This window comes from Rhinoraja longicauda, chromosome 7 (assembly GCF_053455715.1).
Source record: "Rhinoraja longicauda isolate Sanriku21f chromosome 7, sRhiLon1.1, whole genome shotgun sequence".
Lineage (NCBI taxonomy): Eukaryota > Metazoa > Chordata > Chondrichthyes > Rajiformes > Arhynchobatidae > Rhinoraja > Rhinoraja longicauda.
Genome location: NC_135959.1, coordinates 50,360,894 through 50,388,891, shown reverse-complemented (window position 1 = coordinate 50,388,891; position 27,998 = coordinate 50,360,894). Strand labels below are relative to the sequence as shown.

Here is a 27,998-nt window from a genome sequence, read left to right as displayed (position 1 = left end):
AATGGTGTCAGTTCTGCCTCTGAATTTGGCAATTTGTTTGGCCATACATTAGTAATATATTCCTGCACTTTTGACAAAACTCTGTCAGTGCAAGTAGCCTTCCGAATGTCTCCTGAGGTGATAGGCAACTCATCTATATGAGAGAAATAAAACAAGTCCTCTGTTTGGTGTAACCTCTGATTCCAAAGGTAATCTCGACATGGCATCAGCATTGCTGTGCTCTTCTGCCTTACGATACTGAATGTCATACTGGTATGCAGACAATATCAATGCCCATCTTTGCATTCTAGCTGCTGCCAGAGTTGGAATGTGTGCTTTTGGATTTAGGATCACTATCAACGGCTGGTGATCTGTCTCGATTACAAACCTTCTGCCATACAAGTATTTGTGAAACCTCCTAACGCCAAAAATCAATGCAAGAGCCTCTCGCTCTATTTGCACATAATTCCTCTCACTGGCATTGAGTGTTCTAGACGCAAATGCTATTGGCCTTTCCTCTCCATTTTCTAACACATGAGAGATCACAGCACCAACACCGTATGGTGAAGCATCACATGCTAACTTCATCGGCTTATGACATCGTAATGAACAAGCATCGAACTCTCTGCCAACTGAGCTTTACATGACTTGAAAGCTTGATCACATTTACGTGTCCACGTCCATGGTACATCTTTCCTCAAAAGCTCATTCAAGGGATGTAAACAGGTGGACAGATTTGGCACAAACTTCCCATAGTAATGCACTAATCCTAAAAAGGATCGGATCTCAGATATGTTTCTGGGAGTGGGTGCATTTTTGATCGCATCAACCTTACCCTTGGTGGGGTGTAGACCATCCTTGTCTACCTTATGACCCAAGTACTCTACCGAGTTCTGAAAGAACTCACACTTCTGTGCCTTTACTCTTACACTGTGTGTTTCAAGTTTGAGTACCACCTCCAACCTTTCATCATGTGTCTGCCTGTCAGGGGCTGAGATGAGGATGTCATCCAAGTAACACACCACACCTTCAATTCCCTATAGAATTTGTGTCATTACCCCTTGAAAAATCCCTGGGGCTGATGATATACCAAATGGAAGCCTATTGAACTGAAACAATCTCAAATGCATGTTAATAGTTAGCTTGGATTTCGATTCATCATCTACACCCAACTGCAAGTAGGCATTTGTCAAGTCCATTTTTGTGAAAACTTGGCCGCCTGTGAGGGTGCTAAACAAATCCTCTGCCGTTGGTAGGGTATCTGGTCTGCTATCTTCAAGTACCCGGTTTACGGTCACCTTATAATCCCCACACAGTCTAACACTACCATCAGATTTAGGTACAACTACAATGGGTGTTGCCCATTCACTATTTTCTACCTTACTGATAATGTTCTCAGCTTCAAGTCTTTTCAGTTCTTTCTCGACCTTGTCCTTAAGAGCATACGGCACAACCCATGGTTTGCAATGCACTGGTGTTGCATCCTTCTTCACACGTACTTTCGCCTTGTACCCCTTAATTGGCTCTCCCTGGTCGCTAAACACCTTCGGATGTTTCTTGATTACGTCCTCCGGACACTTTAATTCTTCACGAATGAGGAATATCTCGTTCCAGTTGAGCTTCAAGATCTGCAGCCAATTCTGACCTAGCAACGCAGGTTTATTCCCCTTTACAACTACGAGGGGCAACTCCACCTGTTGCTCCTTATACCTAACTGGTACATGTACGCATCCTAACACAGGAATCTTCTCTCCAGAGTAACCACGTAGCTCGATTTTCTTCTCTTCCAATGGAATTTGACTCAGCTTCTCCCGATACACCAATTCTGGAATCACACTCACAGATGCTCCTGTGTCGACTTCCATGCTGACATGAGCTCCATTCAACTGGACTTGTATGGACACATTCTTTGTCTTCCGGTTTACTAGCTCATTGCTGCAGATGGTGTATATCTCGAGTAGCTCTTCCTCTGTCTGCAGTTGCTCCACAGAATGCAGCTTACTTGAACCTATTTTCAGCTTAGCCTTTCGACAAGCCTTCGCTAGGTGTCCCATCTTGTGACACGAGTAACACTCTGCCGTGCCACTGTAGAATTCCTTATCTACACAGACAAGTAAAGCTGGGGAGTCGACGAACCCACGCTCGTCGCCAATTTGTGATATCTTGAGCTCAGACACAGAACAACAAGTCAACTCCCAAGGCTGCACAGCGGCACTGTGGTTTATTCAAACATTTACAATCCTTCACCAAAGGTGGTGCTATTACAGTAAAGAAGTTGACATCTGGAGCAGCGGATGCCATAGATGAGGTTGGAGGAGGTGCAGGTGAACCTTTGTCTCACCTGAAAAGACTGTTTGGGTCCTTGGATGGAGTTGAGAGGGGAGGTAAAGGGACAGGTGTTGCATCTCCTGCGGTTGCAGGGGAAAGTACCCGGGGGTGGGGTGGTTTGGGTAGGAAGTGTGAGAGAGAGGTAAAAAGGGATAATTGATTTAAACTAAGGACCATGAGAAATAGCTGACCCAACTGTGCTCGGCTAGATAAGAACCGCAAGAACAAATGGTGACATTCCAAGGATAAGGGCAAGATATCCAAAGAACTAGCAGAGAGAGCACAAGATAACCAGAGAACTAGGGGAGAGGGCAAGATAACCAGAGCACTAGGAGAGAGGGCAAGATATCCAAAGAACTAGGAGAGAGGGCATGAACTACTCTGTACTGCGCCTGCCTAATAAGATAAATGAATATTGCAAAAACGCCCCGCATGACAAGATGCCTCATTTAAATGCACATGCGATGTATGATGTGGGAGGCAACAGGGGCGGTGTCGTTAGATTGTGCACCTCAGTGCTCCGATTGGAAGGAGTCCAGAGGGGAGGAATTAAAGGTGTGACAATTGTAAATTGATGTGAATAAAAAGAAGGGATTTTCCCGACCTCGGTGTGTCTTGAGAGGGAAGGCACCCAACTCTGCAGACTTGCAAATAAAATACTTGTTTCTCTAGATTGTCTCGAGCATCGTGATTGTGAGCACTCACATTTGCATCTCACAGAAGGGACGTTAGAGAGCATTGGTCATTTTAGTGGCTGTCAAGGGTTTAACTAATCAATTCACCAATTCAAATTTTCTTAGCTCCCAGTATAAAGTTAAATGTCTTTTCGATTCTCTTGTGGATGCAGTAAAGTTCTATTGTTTGCAAATGCCTAATCTCTGACTTTTTTAAATAAAACAAAAAGAGATATAGCTTGTGGAGTTGAAATTAAAATTAACAGAGAAAGCAAAGAAGAACAGTTCATTAAATTGGCCTGATACAGAGTGGATCGAGTGCAAATATTCAATCAGTAACATCCAAAGTTTAAAGATCATGAAGCAGCAACTCTTCAAGAAATAGTTATAAATGTCAACTATCAACTTATCCAAGAAGTTGAACAAAAATAATTGTTTGCAAATATTATATATACGAAGACATCGCAGAGTTGTGAACGCTGCCAGTCTAGCACACAGAATCTGCTTACTAAGATGGCGCTGAAATGTACCCATGACCTACTACGGTTTGTAGGGCCGAGTGGTCTATCTTGCTCCTCTAGTATCTTTGGTGCGCACCGAGGCGCCGTCGCCATGGCGCCCAGCCTGCCCTTTCACCCCGCACAAGCGGAAGTTCTGGCCCGACCCGAGCGGCTCCAGATTCAAACGGTCGCCGGGCGGCACGGTGGCGCAGCGGTAGAGTTGCTGCTTTACAGCGAATGCAGCGCCGGAGACTCAGGTTCGATCCTGACTACGGGTGCTGCACTGTAAGGAGTTTGTATGTTCTCCCCGTGACCTGCATGGGTTTTCTCCGAGATCTTCGGTTTTGTTGGCGTTTGCATCTCAAGGGCAGGATAGTCGGTATTATGCTTTTATTCTTCGGAGGAATAAACACACATGCTCTCATACGTCGGTGTTGCTTTAACCGGAAGTGAAGACTTTTATTTTGTTTTCACATGCATTTTATATCTGGTACACCGGAAGTGACGTCAGTATAAGAGCACAGTTAAACAGTTTCAGTTTAACATCCAACACCCCCACTTGCTCTTATGCTGTGCATTACATTTAACAACATATACAACATAACTTAATCTGATTACATTCTCTGTATCACCACATTTTACACATTTACAGTGTTCAACCTTTCAACAAAAATTTTTTTTGTTGTTATGATTTTACACTCCAAACATATAATCCCTAAATTTCTCAGTTTTAAACTTTGTTGCAGGCTTAGTTAAGATATCTGCAACCATGTCTGCTGTTGGACAATACTCAATGATTACTTTCTTATCACTGAGTGCAGACCGAATGAAATGATACCTAATGTCGATATGTTTGCATCTTTGTCGGTTCACTGGGTTCTTTGATAATGCAATCGCACCTTGATTGTCCTCAAAGATTTTCACTGGCTCGTACTGGCAATCTTTGTCCATTCCTTTCAATAGCTGCACAAGATACAAGCTCTCTTGTGTAGTAGCCGTCATTGCCATATATTCGGCTTCACATGTGGATAAGGCTACTGTCTGCTGTTTCTTGGATTTCCATGAAATAACAGGCCCATTTTCAGACAAACTAAAACAATATCCTGTTGTGCTTCGCCTGTCATTTTGATCTGCCGCCCAGTCAGCGTCACTGTATGCAACAAGTTTGAGTTTTTCCTCTCTTTTCTTGTAACACAGCTCCTGGTTTATAGTACCCTTTAAGTACCTCAACACATGTTTGGTAGTTATCCTATGTTGTTCTTTAGGCTCTGCTAGATATTGTGACAGTTTACTGACAATCCAGCTTAAATCAGGCCTTGTACATGTCATTACATATATCAAGCTGCCTACCACTTCCCTGTATTGTGTTGGATAAACAGGCTCATCATCATCATAAAAGTTTTGTTTCTGTTCACATAGAGTTGACCTTGTTTTACAGTCAGACATTCCAAACTTCTCCAGTATTTTTGCTATGTACCTCTTTTGGTTCATTTTTATTTCTCCCTCTGTCTGTGAAAAATCAATGCCTAGAAAATGTCTAAGTTTCCCAAGATCTTTCATCTTAAACTTTGCACTTAGCATTTCTTTCACACCATTGAGAGATTCTTTATCACTGGCAGCAATAATTAGGTCTTCAACCCACATGATCAGAATTATTCTCTCATTTTCAGTCTCTTTACTGTACACGCAGTGATCTGCTGGATTTTGTGCGAAACCATTTTTACTGAGATGATCATGCAGCATCTTGTTCCAGTTCCGTCCTGACTGTTTCAGTCCATACAGTGATTTGTTAAGTTTGCAGACCAGCTTTATACCTGTGTCTGTTTTCACTTCAAATCCTTCAGGTTGTTCAATATACAGCTCACAATCAATTGGAGCATGTAGATAAGCTGTTTTCACATCCATCTGGTGTAATTCCAAATCGTACTGAGCTGCTAGCTGCATCAGACTGCGCACTGATGTCATGTTAGCTGTTGGGGAAAACGTCTCCTTGTAATCTATTCCTACTACTTGACTATACCCCTTTGCAACATACCTGGCTTTGTATGTCTCAGTCTTATCTGAAGATTCTTTTACTGCAAACACCCACTTCCCCCCCCCACTGCATTTTTGCCCTGTGGTATTGTGGTTAGAGTGTATGTGTCATTTTCTTTGAGAGATTCGATTTCCTCCTTCATAGCTTTAGCCCAAATGTCAGATTTTGATGAGCTCATAGCTTCTTTGAAGGTTTGTGGAACATTATACATCACTCTGTAGCAGTAGTCTACGTTTACATTTATCTGGTCATCCTCTTCTCCTTTACACTCATAGTCTCGTAAGTACTGTGGGCTTTTCCTTTCTCTCTTAGGATAGCGTGTGCTCTGACTATTTTCACCCTGTCCAGTTTGAGTGTTGCTATCACTCTCAGTAGTATCCGTGTGTGACTTCAGTGTCACTTCTGGACTCTGATCAGTCACCTCTGCGTTTGGTCTGGGGGATGTTAATCTCTTCCCAGGATAGTCATCATCACTCATCTCCATATCTGTCTGAGTTTGGCATTCAGTTACACTTTTTATTATGAACTTCACTAGTCTGTTTTTGAGAACTCGCCCTGTCTCTGGGTAGTAGACTAAATATGCAGGGCTGTTTTTGTCATAACCTACAAAAATCCCTTTTTCACATCTTGAGTCTAACTTCTTTTTGACTTGTTTGTATGAGAAACAGACTGATCCAAACTTCTTCATTTTTGAAAGATTAGGCTTTCTGCCTGTCACCATGTAGTGTGGAGTCTGACCAACACGTTTGTTGTAGCATCTGTTGTGGATTACTGCAGCAGTCATTACAGCATATGTCCACAATTCTTTCGGTAGGTTACTCTCGAGTAGCATGCACCTTGCCATTTCAAATAGCGTTCTCCAGTTTCTCTCAGCTGTCCCATTTTGATGGGGGGAGTAAGGTGCGGAGGTTTCATGCCTTATGGCATTTCTACTGAGCAATGATTGGAAATCTGCTGCTGTGAACTGTGCCATTATCAGACCTTATGCACTTAATTTTTCCATAGGGGGCCACGTCCGCTATGAACTTTTCTGTAGCTTTTATAGTGTCACGTTTTGTTTTCAAGAAGTAAACAAACACTGCTCCTGAGTAGTCATCTGTGAAAGTTTGTATGTATTTGTATCCATCTTTTGCTTCTGGCTCTATAGGGCCAGCCAAATCAGTATGCACTAACTCAAGTGCTTCTTTAGCCCTTACATCTGGCTCTCTGTTCCTGCTCTGTGCAAATTTGCCTTTTATACAGACCTCACAGTTGAGTTTGGACTTATCAACTTTACCTTTGATTTTCATGCCCTCTGTTACCCTCTCTAACTGTGATACATCATCATAGTTACAGTGACCAAGTATCTCGTGCCATGTTTGAATATCATAACACCCGTGACATCCGTCATTAGTTTTATGACTTACAGTGTTTAGATAGTATAGTCTGTCGTACTCCTTAATGTCGAACTTGGTACCGTTCTTGTGGATGAGCTCGTTGCTGCCTTGGCGAAAGATCACTGAAGCTCCGGTGGTCGTTGCTGCCTTGACAGAGAAGATGTCCTGAGGGAATGATGGGATGTACAACGCCTTTCTCAGCGTCGTCCTCACACGACGGCCCTCGCTGTCTCTCAGGTACACCTCTGCTTCGCCTTTCCTCCGTGCGACACCGCTCGTCCTTGTCCCGTCAGCCAACTCGATGAAGTGTTTGGCGGGCTGGAAAGTCTCATCAAAGTTCTTAAACTTTTCAATGTCTGTGATTATGTGTGACGTTGCACCCGTGTCGACCATAAGCCCTTTACGAGTCTCTTCACTTGCCTGGCAGTCATTTATTTTGAATGCAAATGTGTGGTCGTTGGAGTCGGATGCTTGTTTCACGTTGTCTCGCTTTTTCTTTCTGCAGTTTGCCTCCTTATGAGTGGGGCTCTTGCAAAAACTGCACCACTGTCTCTGTTCTTTACCGCTGCGCTCTCCGCTGCATTCCCACGCTTTGTGGCCCGTCTGACCGCAGTTGTAGCAGGTGAATGTCTTCTCTGAGCCTTTAGTCCTTTCTTTCACCCAGCCTCTTGCTTTCATTACGTTGTCGTCACTCATATGGCCGCTAAATCTTTCAGTGCTCTCGTAGCTTCTCAACTTGGTCTTAAACTCACCAAAAGTTGTCTTCTCATCACCCTGTGTTATGTGGATGGCAAATGGCTTCAATGTCTCTGGCAAGCCTTTCAGAATCATGGCAATCAGCAGCCCGTCACTAAGAGTTTCTCCGGCTTTTCTTAGTGCTGTAATCGTCGTTTCTGCACGAATAATGTATTCTGTTACACTTTCGTTTATGGCCTTTTTCAGCGACGTCAGCTCGGTGTAGAGGCCGATCACTCGCGGCTTCCCTGTGTCCGCGTAATGGCTCCTCAGTAGCTGCAACGCTTTTCTCCCGTCGTCTGCCGCTTCTCTCATAATGAGCGACAAACTTTTGTCGTCTAGCACTTGTATCAGCTCGGCGTAGGCTTTTTCGTTTTTCTCGGCTTCCTCGTCGTCTTCTTCGTCGGTAGCCGGCTCGTTCAGAATTGTTGACTTTAAGCCTTGTAGCCGCAGGTGGCCTAAAAACTTTGTTTCCCATAATTCGTGATTCTTTTCATCTCCGTCGAAGCATAATCTGTTCCATCGGCTTCCACCATCCCTCCTGGGCCCATAACCTGTTGGCGTTTGCATCTCAAGGGCAGGATAGTCGGTATTATGCTTTTATTCTTCGGAGGAATAAACACACATGCTCTCATACGTCGGTGTTGCTTTAACCGGAAGTGAAGACTTTTATTTTGTTTTCATATGCATTTTATATCTGGTACACCGGAAGTGACGTCAGTATAAGAGCACAGTTAAACAGTTTCGGTTTAACATCCAACAGGTTTCCTCTCACACTCCAAAGATGTGCAGGTATGTAGGTTAATTGGCAGAGAGTGATGTGTGTGTGGGGGGGAGGGGGGCAGAGAGTGGTGTGTGTGTGTGGGGGGCAAAGAGTGATGTGTGTGTGGGGGGAGGCAGCCAGAGAGTGATATGTGTGTGTGTGTGGGGGGGGGGGGGGGGGCAGAGAGTGATGTGTGTGTGTGTGTGTGGGGGGGGGGGCAGAGAGTGATGTGTGTGTGTCAATCAAGTCTACTTTATTTGTCACATACACATACAAGATGTGCAGTGAAATGAAAGTGGCAATGCCTACCGATTGTGCTAAAATTACAAAACAGAATAGAATTTTTTTTTTTAAGACACAACACAAAAAATAAATTAATACTGTAAATTAGTCCCTGGTGATATAAGAGTTAACAGTCCTGATGGCCTGTGGGAAGAAACTCCGTCTCATCCTCTCCGTTTTCACAGCGTGACAGCAGAGGCGTTTGCCTGACCGTAGCAGCTGCTACAATCTGTTGCTGGGGTGGTAGGGGGGACGACAGAGAGTGATGTGTGTGTGTGTGGGGAGGGGGGGGGGGTTGTAGAGAGTGATGTGTGTGTGGGGGGGGAGAGAGTGATTTGTGTATGTGGAGGGGGGCAGAGAGATGTGTGTGTGGGGGGGGGCGCAGAGAGTGATGTGGAGGAAGGAACAGGGATTGATGATGGGGGCAGAGAACGATGAGGGGGGGGGCATTGTGTGATGTGGGGGGAGCAGAGAATGATGGGGGGGCAGAGAGATGTGATGTGGGGCGGAAGCAGAGAGTGATGTGACAATGGCCCACCTACTGACTTGTGGCAGAGAGGCATGCACTGTGGACGATCTCTGCAGAGGCACAGTTGTGGCAAAGCGATGGCAGAGCGTTGTCTGTCACGACGAGTGGCACAGCTGGTAGAACTGCTACCTTGCAGCACCAGAGACCCGGGTTCAATCCTGAACTTGGGTGCTGTCTGTGTGGTGTTTGCATATTCTCCCTGTAACCACATGGGTTTCTTCCGGGTGCTCCAATTCTTCCCACTTCCCAAAGACGTGCAGGTTTGCAGGTTACGCCCTTCTAAATTGCCCCTCGTGCGGAGGGAGTGGGTGCAAAAGTGTGATAATGTAGAACTAATGTGAACGGGTGATCTATGGTCAGCATGGACTTTGTGAGCTGAAAGGCCTGTTTCCGTGCTACATTTATCAAACAGTTCAATCAATAAAAGAGAGAAATGAATTTAATGATGGGATGATAAGGAACAAAATGAAAAACACTAAATCTGTAAAGGTTACTTTGCTGTATCAGAAATAGAATGCATCTGTTCTTTTTTCCATTACTTGTTCTTGTGGTCCAAACCAGGGCAAGATTGTATTTGTTGTCCTGAGAAGTAGGCCATTCTGACTAGTCCTGTTCTTGTGAGGATGCTACCACAGTTTAAGAATAAGGGGCAGGCCATTTAGAACGGAGATGAGGAAATACTTTTTCAGTCAGAGAGTTGTAAATCTGTGGAATTCACTGCCTCAGAAGGCAGTGGAGGCCAAGTCTCTGAATGCATTCAAGAGAGAACTAGATAGAGCTCTTAAGGATAGCAGAGTCAAGGGGTATGGGGAGAAGGCAGGAACGGGGTACTGATTGAGAATGATCAGCCATGATCACATTGAATGGTGGTGCTGGCTCGAAGGTCCGAATGGCCTACTCCTGCACCTATTGTCTATGGAAAAGCAGAACAGGTTATTACTGAGAGAAGTGACCTGGGGCTTAACCAAGCATATTGTTGCACCCTTGAGTGTATTTTGGCCTCCTCTAGGAAATGTTGAGCATTTTGACACACTATAATGGGCTTTAAAGTGTTCGGAAAAAGTTTCCCATCTCAGAATATCTTACTTCTGTGCTTTTAACCATTGCCTTAATTGGCTACTCCATGTGGCATAGGACATGTCATTATATTGCGAGCCTTGTATTGTTTGGTTTTCTTTCATTGTGTTAATAGACTGCTTAGGTGTGAGCTTGAATGTAACCTATGCAAATTGAAGGTTCGCCTTGCTATCAACCATTAATATTTTGTTCAAATATTGTCATTACAATAATTTCTCATGACTGTTACTGAAGTATAATAGCTAAAGTGTCAGCAAATGACCATGCATTGCAAAAGCAAAACATAGAAAAATATCTATACTTAATTTAAAATGTTTGGCTAATATTTGGAACAATGCAAGGCCAAATCACGAAAAATAAACAAGGTTGGTTCAAATATGGCATAAATACCTTGAACATGTGGAAAATGGTAGCGAGCACACAGACTTAACAAGATGGTGGCATCGGCACATCATACTTTATATCCAGATGGAGATGCGAGATTCTTTTTGCAGTTGGTTGTCATTGTGAACTTGTCTGGTGTTTAAACTTAGGACTTAAGTGTAAGCAATATTAAACACAATTTAATGAGCCGTGATGTTGGTGACAAATTGAAATTGGGGCATTAGCAAAAGCCAAAGCTGGGTACACTCTTTATCCTTCTTATCAAATCAAACTCTACTCTCCTTTCAAAACGAACAATATTTACCTGAGAGCCTACTTGAGACAACCAGACTTCTACATTGACAATTTTTCAGTAATATACACTGCTGCACACCCCTCCCAGGTATGGATGGTAAAGTTTATGTGCCATCACTGTACAACATTTTACAAGTCATTAGTTAAAGAGTTCAAGCCTAGCCGAGTCAGTGCTAGAGAGTCCAAGTCACGTTTCTTTCTCCAAGTATGTGCCACCTTTTATTCCCCCCCGCCAAATTCTTCCTGGCTGTATGCTTCACTCCCACTGGATCATTTGGCCAAATCTCTTCCATTTATTTTCCTGATATTTTTTCCAACTTCTCAATCATCTGTCCCTCTCCTTTCTTTTAACCTAATGATTCGCAGCCCCTGTCAGACTAGGGGATATTGAATAAATATTTTCTTTGGCACAAAACTTGGATTTTCATGCAGCTACACCTTATGAATATTTAAACAATACTTAACATCATTGCAAAGTCTAGGCATGAATCTTCACAAAGTTGGTGGAACATAGTGATTTACAGTCTCAATGGTTCAGTTGTACTTTATTGTCACATGTACAGTGAAACTCTTTTTCCACATAGAATTCAGTAAAATTTTACTACATATAAACACAATCATACCCAAGTACATGAGTGCAATGATTGTGGTGTAGGAATGGTAGATTATACCGAGGCAATACACAAAGAGTTGTCATGATCCTGGCACCATCTTGTATCCTTCAAGTTTCAAGTTCTTAAAAACATATTTTCTTGGCCTTGAAGGTCCGTTGTCCTGGAGGCAACACTGGGTTGGTGTTGCAGGTGTCAGCCTGGCCTGGCAATGCTGTTGATGTCCTTCACTGCTGCTATGGCACTGCAGGCAGCATCCAATCTGCATATTTGGCCTCTGTGGGGCCTCCAGCAGTGCTTGATCAATGCAATCCCCCCCCATCTACTGCAGGGCCAAAGGCGGCTCACTCTGCCACCACCTCAACCCGTAATGCACCATTCCCTTGCCTCCTACAGCCATAGTTTAACCTCTGTGCACTGGGGCATCTGCTACAGCCAACTTCAGAATATCTAGTACCTTTGAGGACACTGGAGATGAGCCCACAGCCCACTCACTGGCACCGATCCACTCCTTCATCCACTGCTGCTACCATCTTGAAGGATGTTGGCTGGGAACTCTGCATTTCCAGTGGCTGCCTCTGAGATCTAGAAAACCTCTGTACATTAGATCAACAATGTGATGAACTGGTTTTATCTGCAAGCCTACTTTATCTAAACAGTACTTTTCTTTCATTTATTTATATAATTTACTTTCTCGTGTGTAACCTTTCTCCAGAAATTCCAAGTCTCATCTATCCTTGCCTATTAATCCTTTCCTCATTGCACTTTCTCTGTGAATTCCATTTTGTATTCTTACTCTCCACTGCCCTTGACATTAAAGTACCATTTGACCAAGTTTGACCATCAAGCAGTCCTTGTAAAACAGAAGCTGATGGACATCAAGAGGAAAATCTTCCATGGTTGGTCATTTTTATATTAAGGAAAGCAGTTGCAATTATTAGAGGTGTCTCATTCTGGCACAAGACTGTCACTGCAGAAGTTCCTGGGGACAGTGCCCAATTATCTGCAGTTACCTCTTCATTAGCCTCTGTTGCAAGGGAACAGGTTCAAGGATCTGACTAGTAAAACAGAAAAAGGCTCACCCATCCGTTTAGTTACAGATCAGATTTATTGGTAAGAGAGAGAACAAAAACAATACTTGTCTCGGTATGCACGGGGCCCATTTTACAGCAGCACACCTCTCTCTGCCTCGTCCGGGGTGCTGATTGCGACCCAGCCCATCGGTTAACCCCTCTTGTAAAAGAACTAACTCATGGCTTACCGGCGCCTGCCTTTATACCGGCAGAAATCAGCCGTTTAAATAACCGCCGTTAAGTCCTGGCCAATAGCGCAGCTTCCAAATTCAATCTAAAACCAATGGCAGAAAACAGTGCTACCGGCGACAGCGCTATCAGCCTTTAAATATAGTGCTACCGGCCAAAGGGCTATCAGCCACGGACTGTTCGGGCAAAACTCTTCTTACAGCCTCCTTTCAGCAAAAGATCAGAAGTAAGGATGTTTGCTAATGATCGGATAGCATTTGTAATTCTTCAGAAAATCGTCGCAGCTCATGTCAGAAAGACCTACATAACATTCAAGTACGGGCTGATACTCGTCAAGCAACATTCACAGCACAGAAGTGCTGGTAATGACCCACATTTATAGGAGTGACTTGAATCATATAATGTGGACACCGTCAACATTTTTGGGGCACTGCTACTTTCCTCCAACTATGAGGTTCTTGAAGCAACCCTCACTCTACTTCAATAAAAAAGAACACAACGGGTCGCCTTTTGCAAGACCTTGGACTTGTTTTATTGTGTGCTAGTATCTTTTGTCTTGCAGTATTTTTGCTTTTAAATGTCTTGCTTAATTGATGTGTAACTTATGTATAATTTGTGTGCAGTTTATATGCCGCAGCACGCAGGATTTTCATTGTTCCTGTAACTCACTGCACTTGTGCGTATCACAATAAACTTAACTTGGGTTGCCTTTGATCCGTCTAGTCAACGGAATCAGGTACACAGATCCTGTGGCTAGAAAAGCAGTCCAAAGGCTGGTATCCTGCGACGTGACTCAACTCAAAGATTCCATAAGGCATAATCTAGGATTAAGATGGAATACTCTCATCATGCCTGAATGTGCGTAACTAAACAGCACTCAAGAAGCTCAACCATCCAGAACAAAACTGACCACTTATTGATGTCCAATCACCATTCTATGCATTACACCCCTCCTCAACAGTGCACTGTGATTTATCTGTTCAAAATGCTCTGTTATTATTTACATTGGCTAGTCCAATAGCACTGCCCAATCCAGCAGGCTGTGTTGCCATTTTCTGGTTCCCACTCTGCATCTCCAAGTTGCACACGATCTTGATTTGTAAATGTATCATGATTCCTTCATTGTCGCTGGGTTTATATCCCAAGAATTCCCTATGGGTGTAATTTCACCAGACATAATGTAGTGATTTAATAAGATGGCTTACCGCCACCCGCATTTAAGGTGTGCTGTGGCTCTTGCCAAAGATGCCCATCTCCTTAAATGGTTTTATTTAGTTTGTAGACATTATAGAAATTATAGGTAGTTAGGGCTGGGACTAAAGGTAGTTGAGGCTGGGACTATCCCAACATTTAAGCAACAGTTAGACAGGTACAGGGATAGGACAGGTTTGGAGGGATATGGACCAAATGTAGGCAGGTGGGACTAGTGTGGCTGGGACATGTTGGCCGGTGTGGACAAGTTGTGGGTGTGGACATAATATTTTACTAAACTTTGACTGTGATATTGGAGAGTTATGGACTGCGACAGGTACAGCCTGTTCAACATATTGTCAGGAATGCCCAGGAAAATTCTGCTGTTGTCAAGAATTTGGTTGAACTGCAGCTGCAATATCCAGATCTTTGGGCTACGTGTTCAAGACAGTATTTCTAAACTTGATTCATGGATGAACAGATACTTGTTTTTGAGATTTTTGAATCTTCATAAAACTAAACAATATGGTGACAATATTTAGTGAATCTTAAATATTTTGAAGTAGATTTATATTAGCATGCTCACTTATTGGTATCCTTAACTACCTTATGAATGAGACAACTTTTAACCTATTTAGTGAATCAACATGAACTCGGTGATTTAAATAAATTATGTTGCCCTACTGATGTCTATTTGGAATGTGATGCTGTTGATGTAATTCCAGAGTTCGAAATATGAGGACAGCTCATTTAAGAATGTGGTGTTAACACTGTTAGTTATGTTTTTTTGACAAAAATAAATGTGTAGCATATTTTTTATGTTTAGCCTGTTCTAACCATTGAAATACTTATGAACCTTGGTTTCATTTTGCAGAAAGAAACAACTTTGACCACCAAATGTAAACCAATTTATTAATTCTTTAAGCATAATAGTAATATTTGCCACCAGGTGCTGTAGAAAAATGAAAGATTGTCTATATATTTTGACTTTTAAACAATATGATATTTATAATTTCATAAAATCAACAGTGTTGATGATGCTAATGAATATCCTCCATACTCAACTGAAGAATTACAGGAATATCTGAATGAGGAAGAATTTGCAGCATGCAAGAAACAGGATAGTGGAACACAATTTTACACTGAAACAGGTTGGTATTAATGATGCTTTTATAGTGGAATTTATATTTTATTCAGTACCTAATATGGTAATATGTTCCTAGCTAAGAGGAAAATGAGTTACAATAAATTAGTGTTGTGATTTTTATTTTCCTCCTGTGGTTGAAAGTTTACATGATGTGCTCAATCTTTGGCTGATAAAGTTTTCTACTGACTGCCAATGACTATGTATGGGGTCTGAAACGAGTCCAATCATCCAACAACAATTTTGCCATGATTCTATTTCCAAAAGAAAATCTATTTTGCAAACACACTGTGGACTGATACTTGGAAATTCAACTCCAAACTATTTTTCCAGTATTAAGCAAATAGGGGACAGCACAGTGGTGCAGTTGGTAGATCTGCTGCATCAGAGCACCAGAGACCCGGGTTTGATCCAGATCTACAGTGCTGTCTCTGTGGAGTTTGCACGTGGCTGCGTGGGTTTCCAGGTGCTCAGATTTCCTTCGACCGTCCCGATCGCGGGAGCTTCAATCGCTGGCTGCGGGAGCTTCGATCACCCCGACACGGGAGCTTCGATCACCCCGACTGCGGATGGTTCGACTGCCCCGAGAACGGGAGAAAAGGAAGGAAGAAAATAATACGTTACTGCCTTCCATCACAGTGCGCTGCTGTTGATGTTTATGTTAATTTTTATGTAGGTGTGTGACTTGTTGCTTTTTTGGTATGGCTATGGCAAATCAAATTCCTTGCATGGTTTTACATACTTGGCGAATAAATTAATTACAATTACAATGGTCGGTGTGGACTCGGTAGCTCGAAGGTCCCATTTCCATGCTTATCTCTGAATCATTCAACAAAATATTTTGTTTTTTTTAATGGATTAAAATGAGAAAATGCCACTTCCAATTTTTTTGAGTATTGTTATTTTCAAAATTGTCAAATAATCCTATAGGCATATTCATTTTAGAGCATTAGAGGGGCACTTTAATTATGTTTCACTGTGAGTGCCTCTCCTTGTGTACTGCAACAGTCATGTCTTTCCAGTACAATGCCTATCTGGGAAGTCTGCACATTAGTCATTGCTTATCTTTCATTCTTCAGTCTCTTTGAACGTTCATTTCAGCCAAATTGAAAAGGTTATTTTTCAGAAGTCAACTTCAGAACTAGTGAAAAAAAAGAGGACTCTGATTTAGGTAGACTTTCCAAACTACTTTTAAGCAAATTGAATGTTGTGTAGGAAACTCAGTAATCATCCAGTTTCAAAAGTCCCCAATTATATTACTTGGTGATTATTTGTTCTTATCATCAAGCATGTGACTTGGTGGAGATAGACTGGGTCATTGTATACTAGCCTTTTATTCTTTTGTATGATTATACATTTGGCCAACCCATAATTTATTATCCATCATTGTTTTTATAAAGCTATCACTAAGAGGCTTACCTGAACTTTAGCACCAATGTTCCATGCTATAACAGGGATTTCTAAATGTTGATCTCGTGCCAATGAAAAATGAATGAGATATCTTCAGACCAGTGGGTGTGTGCCTTGGTGGGGTAATGTCTTATATTAATCATGGCAAGAATTAAATTTTTGTTTCCTTGGAGTGAAATTAATGTTTTGTTGAAAACTTGGAATGAGCTTTATTAAATCATTAGCTCATTTAACATTTTCATTACAGTCAATGGAAAATAAACTAAGAGAGTGCGTGGAATTTTCAACAAGCTTTCAGTGGCAATGATGTCCAAAAAACTCATGGAACGTCATTAATAACATGTCTGGTTCTCCAAAATCTTTCAAATTGAAGTTCGCATCCTTGTCCATTGTGGCCTTTATGTTATCAGGGACCAATACCAATATGCCATGAAATGGCCAAGCAAGTCAATCAGTTCATGGACAATAATAGGTTTTCAATGAGTACCAGCTCTGCCAGTAATGCTTGCATTGTGTGGATAAATTAATAAAACAAGCTACCAATTTGTAATTGGCCATTTTGAACCAGTGACCAAATCACTTATTATCTCATTATCCCAGCCTTTAATTTTTTTTAGTTTAGATTATATATTCCCAGAAATGTGTTGCCTTTATCCTTTAAGGTGGCAGAGGATATTGCCTCTCATTTACTTTCAGCTTGAGGCATAGAAACATTGGCAAGGACATGCTTTCTAGAAACTGAAGATGAATGAGGTTGCTTGTGTCGACAGAAAAATTAGTTTGTATGGAGGTGCCATATTTATGGGTATGTTATAAGAAAAAATGTGTTTTCGCTGTTTCCTGCCTGATCAAATGTTTCTAACCTTGTTTTTTGTCTTTAGATGTTACTTTGCCCTCTGGCTTAGCTTCTACCAATTTCACTTCAGCTAAAAGTCATACAGATGACAGTATTACAGAATTAAAGAATGGAAGCCTTTCAGAATCTTGGGAAAATCCTTCTCTTTTACCAGTTGAAATAATGCAAATTCATAATGAGTTAACATCCATATGGCAACACTTGCAGGTAGGTTTGCAAAATGTCAATAGCACAACTTACAATAGTTAAAATTAGTATGATGGTCAATTTAAGGGCCTGTCCCACTTAGGCGATTTTTTAGGCGACTGCTGGCGACTGTCAAAGTCGTAGCAGATCGCCAACATTTTCTTTTATCCTACGACAATGACCACGACAATGCCGAGTCAGGTCGATACAAGTTACTTGTTTGTGAAACTAGCACCTGGCTAAGAGATTACACAGTCTTTGGAAACATCGCGAAATTCCCACGCTATCAATGCTTCTCCGGGGTCCTAATTTTCACTGAAATCACTGAGAAGTCTAATTACTTGAGGGTTTTGAAATATAACATCTTGCCTGGGTTACTTGAAAACCAAGCTTCACGGTAACAAGGCATAAACTGGAATGACTTACAGATTACTAAAGCAGTATTAAGAAATTTAATTTTAAATGTGGTTAAATGGATTTTTGTGCGAGTGTGGGCATTCTATGAAAATGTACGGGAGATGCATATCTGGTTTCTGGGTTGCATATCTGGGTTGGGAGCCTACTTTAAAAATAATCGCTGATGGCCATAAACATTGCAAAATTCCCACACTTACCTGACCGTCAAACTGTCGCCTCCAATCTATCTGTCAAATGTCCTGACGGTAAACAAATTGGTTAAACACAAGTATTTTATGGTATCTTCAAATGACTTTACTTAATTTAATATTACGTGCTTCTAAATGCATCTGCGACAACCTAGCAAACCTGGGGACAGCATGCAACAGCGCCCGCAATAAGCAACGATACCTGGCGGCAAGCCAACTGTCGCCGAGAAATTGCAATCCGGTTCATTTCTCAGCAACGCGCCGAGATCCACTACGATTCTTTGAAGACTCCTCACGATCATGCCCACAACACCCCAGTGAGCTGACGGCGACAGCCTAGTCGCCGGCAGTCGCCTTAAAATCGCCTAAATGGGACAGGCCCTTTAATGGTTATAACTGCAATAAATGTATGACTAAATATTTCCTGATTAAGCACAAAACTATTTCCTGATTAAGCCAATTTATTTTTTCATTTCTCTGCTTATAATTCACTTTTATAATATTGATTAACCCACTGTATAATACTGATGAACCCACTGAAACTGTGTTTCTATGTGATTTTGATTGACTGCAATGAATGTTTTAAAAAAATAGGGAAATCATGGTAAATACTACTGTCTGCAAATTGAGTTTTGAAATAAGTTGTGAAGCAACATGCATTACTAAACCATTACTATTGTGTAATAATTCCCATGTCAATGAGAACTAGTGGCAGTAAATGTGTTTGTGGAAACTGCTTGAAGTACAAAATTAGGGAATAATGTTCAAATTAAATCAAAATGTCTCAATTGACATCTCTCAAGATTGGCTGGTGGGTCTGTATTTTATCAGAGTACTAGAAGTGAAGGGAGCCTCGAGCCACCATTCAGTAAAAATATTGTTGTTACTCCAATCAATTTCCTGTTGAATTCCTATATCCCTTTATTCCAAAATCAATTTTGGCTATTGGTATGCTCAACCACCGAACATCAACATCAATCTGGAGTAAAGAATTTCAAAGATTTAGAACTATTGAGTTGAGTGTTTTTACCTAGTTTGGTTTAAAATGGCTAATCCCTCGCTCTGAGATTATCCATCTTAAATCTAAATTCCACAGCAATGGAATAGGCCTGTTCACAATCTTACACATTTCAAAGACCATTCTCAACATTAAATCCAGCTCCATTCAGCTTAATGAGTCAAGTGTGTTTTATTGTCATATGTCCCAAAATGGAACAATTAAATTCCTGCTTGCAGCAGCAGCAGCAGCACAACAGGTTTGTAAATACAGTACCCATAGATAATTAATATAATAACCAAACAAAAAAAAACCCATAAAAAATAATGTAGTGCAAAAACAAAACAAAGCCCAAAGTCCCTAGTCCCAGGTATTCCGTAGTTCAGAGTTTAGTTGGAGTTTGTAATGTTCAATAGCCTGATGGTTGTTGGGAAGAAGCTGTTGTTGACCCTGGAATTTACAGTTTTCAGGCTCGTACTTCCTGATGGCAGGAGTGAAATGAGAGCATTGCCAGTCAGTATAGTGTGGGTCCTTGATAATGCCAGCTGCCTTTTTGAAACAGTGCCTCTTATGGTGGGTGGGGAGGTCAGTAACTCTGCTGGATGGGCAGTGTTCACCACTCTTTGTAATCTTATTCCTGGGCATTTTAAGCTGCCGAACCAGGCTGTGATGCAAGGAGTAAAAATGCTCTTTAATGTACACCCATAGAGTTTCCAGAGAGCATTTGCGATGTCTCGAATTTCTTCAACCTTCTAAGGAAGTAGAGACGTTGATGAGCTTTCTTTATGATTGCATTAAAGTGCTAGGTGCAGGATATGACTGTTGATAAAGGCAGGTTTGTGGATCCTTTGTCTTTTGGTAACCTTTTGGATTTCTGTTTCCAAAATATCATAATATTGAAAAGCATGTCTAATAATAAAATTGAGTGATTAATGTAATTGCATTTTTGGTCACAGACAAGGGTTTTAAAATACAAAAAAATAAATTTGGAAGCATAACATTAATAATGGCAGAAAACTCTGGAAAAACTTAAACTCGTGCCAGATCTTTGCATTCCCCACCCCCACTCTGCTTGCATGCTCCTCATTCCTAATGGATTTCAGGAATCATTTACTAGACCAAATCCTATATTTCATTCCATAGCCTTGCCAAATGTCAGATTCTTTCTCTGACGTGGTCCTAACCATGTTCATTCAGCCAAACCTCTATCTATTCCCATAGTTCAGCCAAACCTTTTGGTATGTCACATTTGTTCTGCCGAATCCAGTAAATATTCACCAGTGTCATTTTATCCTTATTTCTGTCAGCCAAGCCCTACGGACTCCAAAGTTCTGATTACTTGCTTCCATTTGTTATATATTGTGAACCAACTGTCCATCTTTGGTTTTCTAATCATTAGGACTAATTCTTAAATACATAATCTAAATAAATGTGGCTCGTATTACTATTTTAAACAATGGACATTTTCAGAATTTGTTCTTTCATCTTGCAGATAATCAGTAGAGGTTTTATCCTTCTGGTTATGAGTATGTTTACAAAATAAATCAATAAACCTTCCAATTCATGTTCCACAGTTTGAACAGAAATTTTATCAAGCTTAAATTATGGATAGATTATATAAAATAGGCACATATTCCTTTGCATTACACCAGGCCAAGGGAGAATTTGGTAGACTTTTATGGGATTTTACAAGAATTGGATGTGAATAGAATCAGTTTTCAACTACTTGGATTCCAGAATTAGCTGATTTAACAGATTTGGATTCAGGGCATTACAGAAAATGTTAGGAAATACATTTATATGAAAGACAGTGGAGCTCCCCCAAGATGCAGTTAACTGTAGATGGTTAATCAGTAGGTTATTGCTAGCCAAGAACATTAAAAGATTTGTAAGAAGACTGGAATAGAATACAAATCACCTACTATCTCTTTGAATCAAGAAATGAGTAATCTCCAGCTCCAATATTGCTCTCTTTAAGTCTATTAGCCTGAGGGCAAACTAAATGCCCGAGAGTCGGTGGAAACTTTCTAAGTGGGTTTTGTTGACATCGGTGATGAGCATTTTTCCTTTGCCTCTTGCTGCAGAATCTGGGGCATGATTATAAAAGTATGCATTGAATTCTTGTGGAGGAATATAACTGTTATATTGATTTAGGTTTAATAATGTAGTGATTCCACATATATGCCTAATAGGTAAATGTTCTGATTTTGATGTAATGTAGAAAGAAAATGTAGCGCTGCAGGAGTACAGATGTCAGTTACAATCACGTGAACAACATCTAGCCAACAGAGAGGCTTTGCTCATCAAACATCAAGATGCATTAACAAAGTTGAGAGGAGTAGAAGAAGAAGTTCATGCCAAGTTTGAGATCACGAAAGAGGTATAGTTATTTACGTTAAATTACTCATATGCACTGTCTAAGGAATTAAACGAATCTCAGATGTATAACATATTAGTGATTCTGGTGATTTTCTGTAACATCAGAAATGTGGAACATTCTGCATTATTTGAACACCAACAATGTTATAGTTAGCAAGTGAAGACATGTTTCTTCAAATTTTCACCACAGTTATACATTGAGGAACTGGAAGAGTTGGATTCTAGATTGATTTGTAATTTTGTTGAACTCAAACATGTTAGAATCTCAATGTGTGGGAAGAGAATTGTCAGCAGGTGTTCCTCCTCCTGATCTTTATTCAGAATTTCTGCTGTAGATACGTGAGAATACTGAGTAATGACTCAAAGGGTCACACAGCAGGGAATGGGGTCCTCTAGTCCATGTCCTAGCCAACTTCCAAACTCCTGTTTTCACTAATCACATTTTATTCTCTCCACTCTTATTAACTTGCCCCATATTTTACTACTAATCAACATATTGACTTCCCTGTGCTGAAAATGAAGTTTGCATGTTCTCTTTCTGACTACATGTTTCATCTGGGTACTCCCCTTTCCTCTCACTTTCCAGAGATGTTTGGGTTGATTGGCCTTTGTAAATTGCATCTAGTGTGGAAGTCATTTTAGAATCTGAAGAGAGTTTATGGGAATGTGGGCAGAATAGGTTACCAGGAAAATTAGTGGGGAATTGGATTGCTCTGTGAGCCACCATGAACTCAATGCGCTGAAATAGCTTCCCTTTATGGAAATATGGAATTCAATTCCTGCTTTGCATCCAGAAGCCATTTTGGGTTTGAACTAAATCCAAACTGAGAAGGTGCAAGTCTCTTGCCTTGAACTGTGCATGAGTCAAACATTTTCCATGAAATATGAGCGTGGTACCAAAGCGCCTCTAATTTGTTGATGATTGGCAGTCCAGTATCAGGAGATTAGGGGATGTTCAAAGATTATGAACATTGTTTGGGCACTTTGTAGAAAGATATACGGATGATTGACCGGGTCGGCATGAACACGATGGGCCGAAGGGCCTGTTTTCATGTGGTGTCGATCAATTCAATCAGTATATAGTACCGAACTATGCTGTAGCTATTACTTTGTTACTCAAAATGGAAACTAAAAAAACCTCTTATTGACACATTGAATATGCACTAAGTAGTATACTTTCACCAAATAACATTTTATAAATTGCATCATTCAGCATTAAAAAGTGCCAATGGAATGTCAATGGAAGGTTTGTAATTGTTAATGTAGACACAAAATGCTGGAGTAACTCAGCGGGTCAGGCAGCATCTCGGGAGAGAAATGGGTGATGTTTTGGGTCGAGACCCTTCTTCAGACTGATGTCAGGGGAGGGGACGGGACAAAGATAGGATGTAGTTGGAGACAGGAAGAATGGTGGGAGAACTGGGATGGGGAGGTGATAGAGAGGGGAAGCAGAGACGAACTGAAGTGGGAGAAGTCAACGTTCATACCGCTGGGGTGTAAACTGCCCAAGCGAAATATGAGGTGCTGTTCCTCCAATTAGTGCTGGGCCTCACTCTGACACTGGAGGAGGCCCAGGACAGAAAGGTCAGATTGGGAATAGGAGGGGGAGTTGAAGTGCTGAGCCACCGGGAGATCAGGTTGGTTGAGTCGGACAGAGCTGAGGTGTTCAGCGAAATGATCGCCGAGCCTGCGCTTGGTCTCGCTGATGTAGAGAAGCTGACATCTGGAGCATCTGTAATCATTTGCCTTTTTTTTTTTTTTTCCTGAAGGAAAAGTTACTGAGCACAAATGGACAATTGGACCATTCTCAACTGTTTGATCTTATTCAGTCTGAACTACATTCCAGGCCAGATGATCCACATGCTAATATACGTTTGGTAGAATTCTACTGTTCTTTTGGGAACCTTGAAGAAGCAGTAAATTTCTGCATGAATACGGAGAAAAGAAGAGTTCTCTCCAGAAGTCTGGAATGGAACACTTGTCTGGTACAAACATTGAAGGTATCCTTAATGTTCTCATTATTTCAGGAGATCACCCAGACAGTATTTTTTCTGTGTGATACAAATCTTTTTCTCAATTTTGACATTTTTAATGAAAGCCTTTAAAAATTATTGATGGTTCAAAAATTGGCCACGGTAGCTGACAATACTATACCAAATGCTTTCCCTTTGTAAACATTAGTGAATAGAAAACTCAGGAAAGCAGCAAAAATCCTGAGATCCTTTCTTCTGTTCCATCTGAATGTTGGTATGCAATACAGTATTAGAAAATGTAATGTTTTTGCATTATAGACTTTGTATTTGTCTAAATCTTTTTTTTTGTATTCTGCAGAGATATCTGAGTTCATCAAATGGCGCAGGAGTTGATAAAAATAGATGGCGATTAATACAGAGGGAGTTGCTCCTAGCTTCCTCTAATCTTATGTTTTTGACATTATCAAACAGAGATGTACAAGATTCTATAGATGCTCTAATAAGGTAATCTTTTATAAGTTTCGCAAGAAAATTCATTCGAGAATGATTTCATGAGTAATCACCAAAGCGATAAGTTTCATCAGCTTTTGATTGGAGCACTTTCTGGTCTTGCTGTTTTTTCCCCCACTGGGAATTCACAAGCTATAGTGTAGCAATGTGTGGAGTCATGCATTTTGGTAGTAGGAATAGACTATTTTCTAAATGGGGTGAGAATCCAGAAATCAGAGGTGCAAAGGGACTTGGGAGTGCTGGTGCAGGATTCCCAAAAAGTTAATCTGCAAGTCAAATCGGTAGTAAAGAAAGCAAATGCTAGAGTAGGAGCAATTTATGTTTAGACTAGCTAACTACTGTTGGCATATTATATTATTTTGTCTAGATATATCTTGCCATTTTATTTTGAACATTAGATGCACAGGGTGGTGTATATATATGGACATAAGGGACAGGAAGTGCCTGACACAGGGAGTGAGAGCATACAGTTCTCACCAGACCTGGACAAACCAACGACTGGACAGACCAGAGACAGAGCAGCCAGCTAAGACTTGTATGCAAAATAAATAAAGCCTGCTATGTTCCTCTCCTTGTTTGTACAACTACTTCAATAAAAAACTAATTAAACTGGAACTAACGACTGGAAGATCCGTTCTGTTGGGTCTGCGTAAGATCACTCCTACTCCCTGTGTAGTAATGTCAATTGGAAAATAAGTTATTGGAAAAGTCGGAAAGTTGCCATTACAGCGTAGCATTTTTTTCAAACGGGCTTGTATACAAAAGCAGGCATGTAATGGCGAGTATAAGGCGCTGGTAAGGCTGCATTTTATAATGTTGTGAGCAATTTTGGGCGCCATATCTGAGGATGGATGTGCTGGCTCTGGAGAATATCCAAAGGAGGTTTACAAGAAAGATCCCAGGAAGGAGTAGGTTAACCTATGGTGAGCGTTTGCTGGCACTGGGCCTATACTCGCTGGAGTTTAGAAGAATGAGGGGGGACCTCATTGAAACATACAGAATAGTGAAAGGCTTGGATGGAGTGGATGTGGAGAGGATGTTTCCACGAGTGGGAGAGTCTAGGACGAGAGGTCATAGCCTCAGAATTAAAAGATGTTCTTTTAGGAAGGAGGAGGAGAAATTTCTTTAGTCAGAGAATCTGGATTTTTTTGTCACAGAAAGCTGTGGAGGCCAAGTCAGTGGATATTTTTAAGGCAGAGATAGATAGATTCTTGATTAGTACGGGTGTCAGAGGTTATGGGGAGAAGGCAGGAGAATGGGGTTAGGAGGGAGAGATAGATCAGCCATAATTGAATGGCAGAGTAGACACGAGCTGAATGGCCTAATTCTACTCCTATTCCTTATGCCAAGCTCTTCCGTAAAGGGCAGGAGAGGCAGATGCATGATAGCATATTGCCCTGCTGAGTTTAAATTAGTATTTGAACCTTGGATCTTGCTCATGCTTCCACAAAGGATCTTGCACATTTATAATTCTTTTAACATAGAAAAATGCCTGAATTGCTTTGAGTGGGATTGATTAGGCACTGATTAGAAATTTGGAAAAGGTTAAAAGCAGCCAAAAATTTAAAAGAGACACTGAGTATAGGAGAGGTTTTCGAGAAATAATTAATACAGCAAATTAATCTTAGTTAATTATTGTTCTTTATTTAGTTCTCTCAGGTAATTTCATAATGAAATTACTTTAGGCTGTGTTTTTGTCAAATTACTTCAATCATTAGCAATACATGTGTAATCATGAAGTTAATAAACTGCAATTTGTGCAAATGTATTTTTTGATCCAGTGAGAAAGGAGTTAAATGCATTCATTCAGTAGTGTGGGTATCCCAATGGAGATGGTTAAAGTTAATGTATTTCATCTGATCTGGATGAGATAATACAATTTGGGGAGCCAAGCCTGGGATTGTTTATGCCGATTTCAAGCCCAAGCTGTTTATTGATTTATGAGTCGGGATTTGAGGGTCTCAATTGTAGAAACTGTTTATCATGTTACCCGTTGAGGAAAACATGCCAACTCCATGCTCTCTATATATTTTATTTCAGTTTTGATCATACAATGCACATTACAAAATCGTATATTACCACAACTATGGATGACCTTTCTGCTGCTTTCACGGAAATAAGAGGACATCTCTATTTGCATGCTGGAACGCTACTTCTTAAGATGGCTCAACAGAATGAGATCCAGTGGAAAGCAATTGTAGATCTTGCTGCACTGTGCTATCTGATTGCCTATCAGGTAGATTTCTCCAGAGTTTGAAAGGGCTTGAACCTTTGACTTAAAGGTTCTGTTACTGCCTATCTTTATAATATTGCTGTAATATGAATGTATGTATATTAAATTGCAGGTTCCAAGACCCAAGATGAAATCTATGAAAGCACAAGAGATAAGCAACGATTTGCTGAACTGGTTAGCGTCAGACAGGCAAAGTCAATCAGGTAATCCACTTCAATAAATGTTTTGTATGGTGCCATTTGCAACCTTTTGGATATTCCATATCTGCAGGCAATGATGACTTTATGAAAAGTAGTTGCCGTTTGTCTTGGATACTGAACTACCAACCAGTATACAGAAAATAAAAATGACCATGTAATCTCATCGTTGCTTGTTGGTTTAATAATAGCTAAGGCATGGATTAATTCCTGCAATCTTAAAATCTTGTCGGACTTTACAATAAATATTACATTCAGTTCCATCACATATATCATAGGTGTTTAGAGTGCCCATGCACTACAATAATTTGGGTAATGGAAATCTGCCCTCAAAACACACATCATATATTTTGCACTCACTGATTTTGCTTTTTAACACTTTGGCTTTGATAATAACCCTCTGTCTTGAGATATTTTTCCCTTGCCAGGTCTTATTTGTTGGTGCACTCTTTTTACACACTGTCCATTCCTGTTAAAATTATATGTTCTTGTCCCATCCTTTTCCTTCATTGGCTCTGTAGATTGGCTTTGTTCTCTGTAGTTTCTTTACATTCTAGATTTTCTTCCACATGACCCCCCACTTCTCTCCCCACCACTATTTTCTTTCTCCTGTTTATGCAATTTGCCTGAACTCTGTGATTCTAATGTAGTCCAACAGCTTTTTTCCCAGCACCGATGCCCTTGCCCTTCACCTTTTCCACTCACCAATCTGAGCCATGTTAATCTCCCTGACCGTGTCAACATTTCACAAATTTGCCTGTGGCTCAGGTAATAGCCATACACAACAGAAACTGGTCCAATTACCCAATTTGCTCTTGCCAACCCATGTGCCCCATGTGCACTCGTTCCACCTGACCGCATTTGGCCCATATATCCCTGTACACCTTTCCTATCCATGTAATTGTCCAAATGTCTTTTAAATGCCGCTATAGTACCTGCCTCCTCTGGCAGCTCATTTTGTTTATACCTACCACCCTCTGTGTGGAAAAACCCAGGTTCCTATTAAATCTTCCTCCTCTTACCTTAAACCAGTGTCCCCACATTCTTGGTTCTCCTAGTCTGGGTAAGACTGTGCCCAAGCTGTTCCCCTCATGATCTTATACACCTCTACACGATCGCCCTTCAACCTCGTGCTTCATGGAATAAAGTCTTAGCCTGCCCAACCACTCCCTATAGCTCAGGCCCTTGGGTCCTGGCAACATCCTTGTAAATCTTCTCTGCACACTTTCCAGCTTAATAACATCCTTCCTACAGTAGGGTGACCAAAACTGAACACACTACTCCAAATGCGGGCTAACCAAAACCCTGTAACAAAACATCCCAACTTCTATGCTCAATAGCCCCTTACTGATGAAGGCCAATGTGAGTTTCAGGACACTACGTACCTGCACTCCTAGATCGCTCCACTCCACAACACTCCCCAAGGCAATGTCATTTACAGTGAAGGTCCTGCTCGGATTTGACTTCCCAAAATGCAACACCTCGCAC

At 41.1% G+C, this 27,998-nt stretch overlaps 1 protein-coding gene across 1 annotated transcript in view; it reads left to right on the top strand.

The window, feature by feature from the left end:
* The first annotated feature begins 8,381 nt into the window (after positions 1-8,381).
* Positions 8,382-27,998, top strand: part of LOC144595268 (E3 SUMO-protein ligase RanBP2-like) — a 72,826-nt gene continuing 53,209 nt past the window's right edge. Inside the window, 8 exon segments of the mRNA XM_078402555.1 lie at positions 8,382-8,419; positions 15,050-15,171; positions 17,456-17,637; positions 21,440-21,598; positions 23,367-23,597; positions 23,929-24,074; positions 26,121-26,316; positions 26,426-26,516. Coding sequence (XP_078258681.1) covers positions 8,412-8,419; positions 15,050-15,171; positions 17,456-17,637; positions 21,440-21,598; positions 23,367-23,597; positions 23,929-24,074; positions 26,121-26,316; positions 26,426-26,516 — 1,135 coding nt within the window. The 5' untranslated portion in view covers positions 8,382-8,411.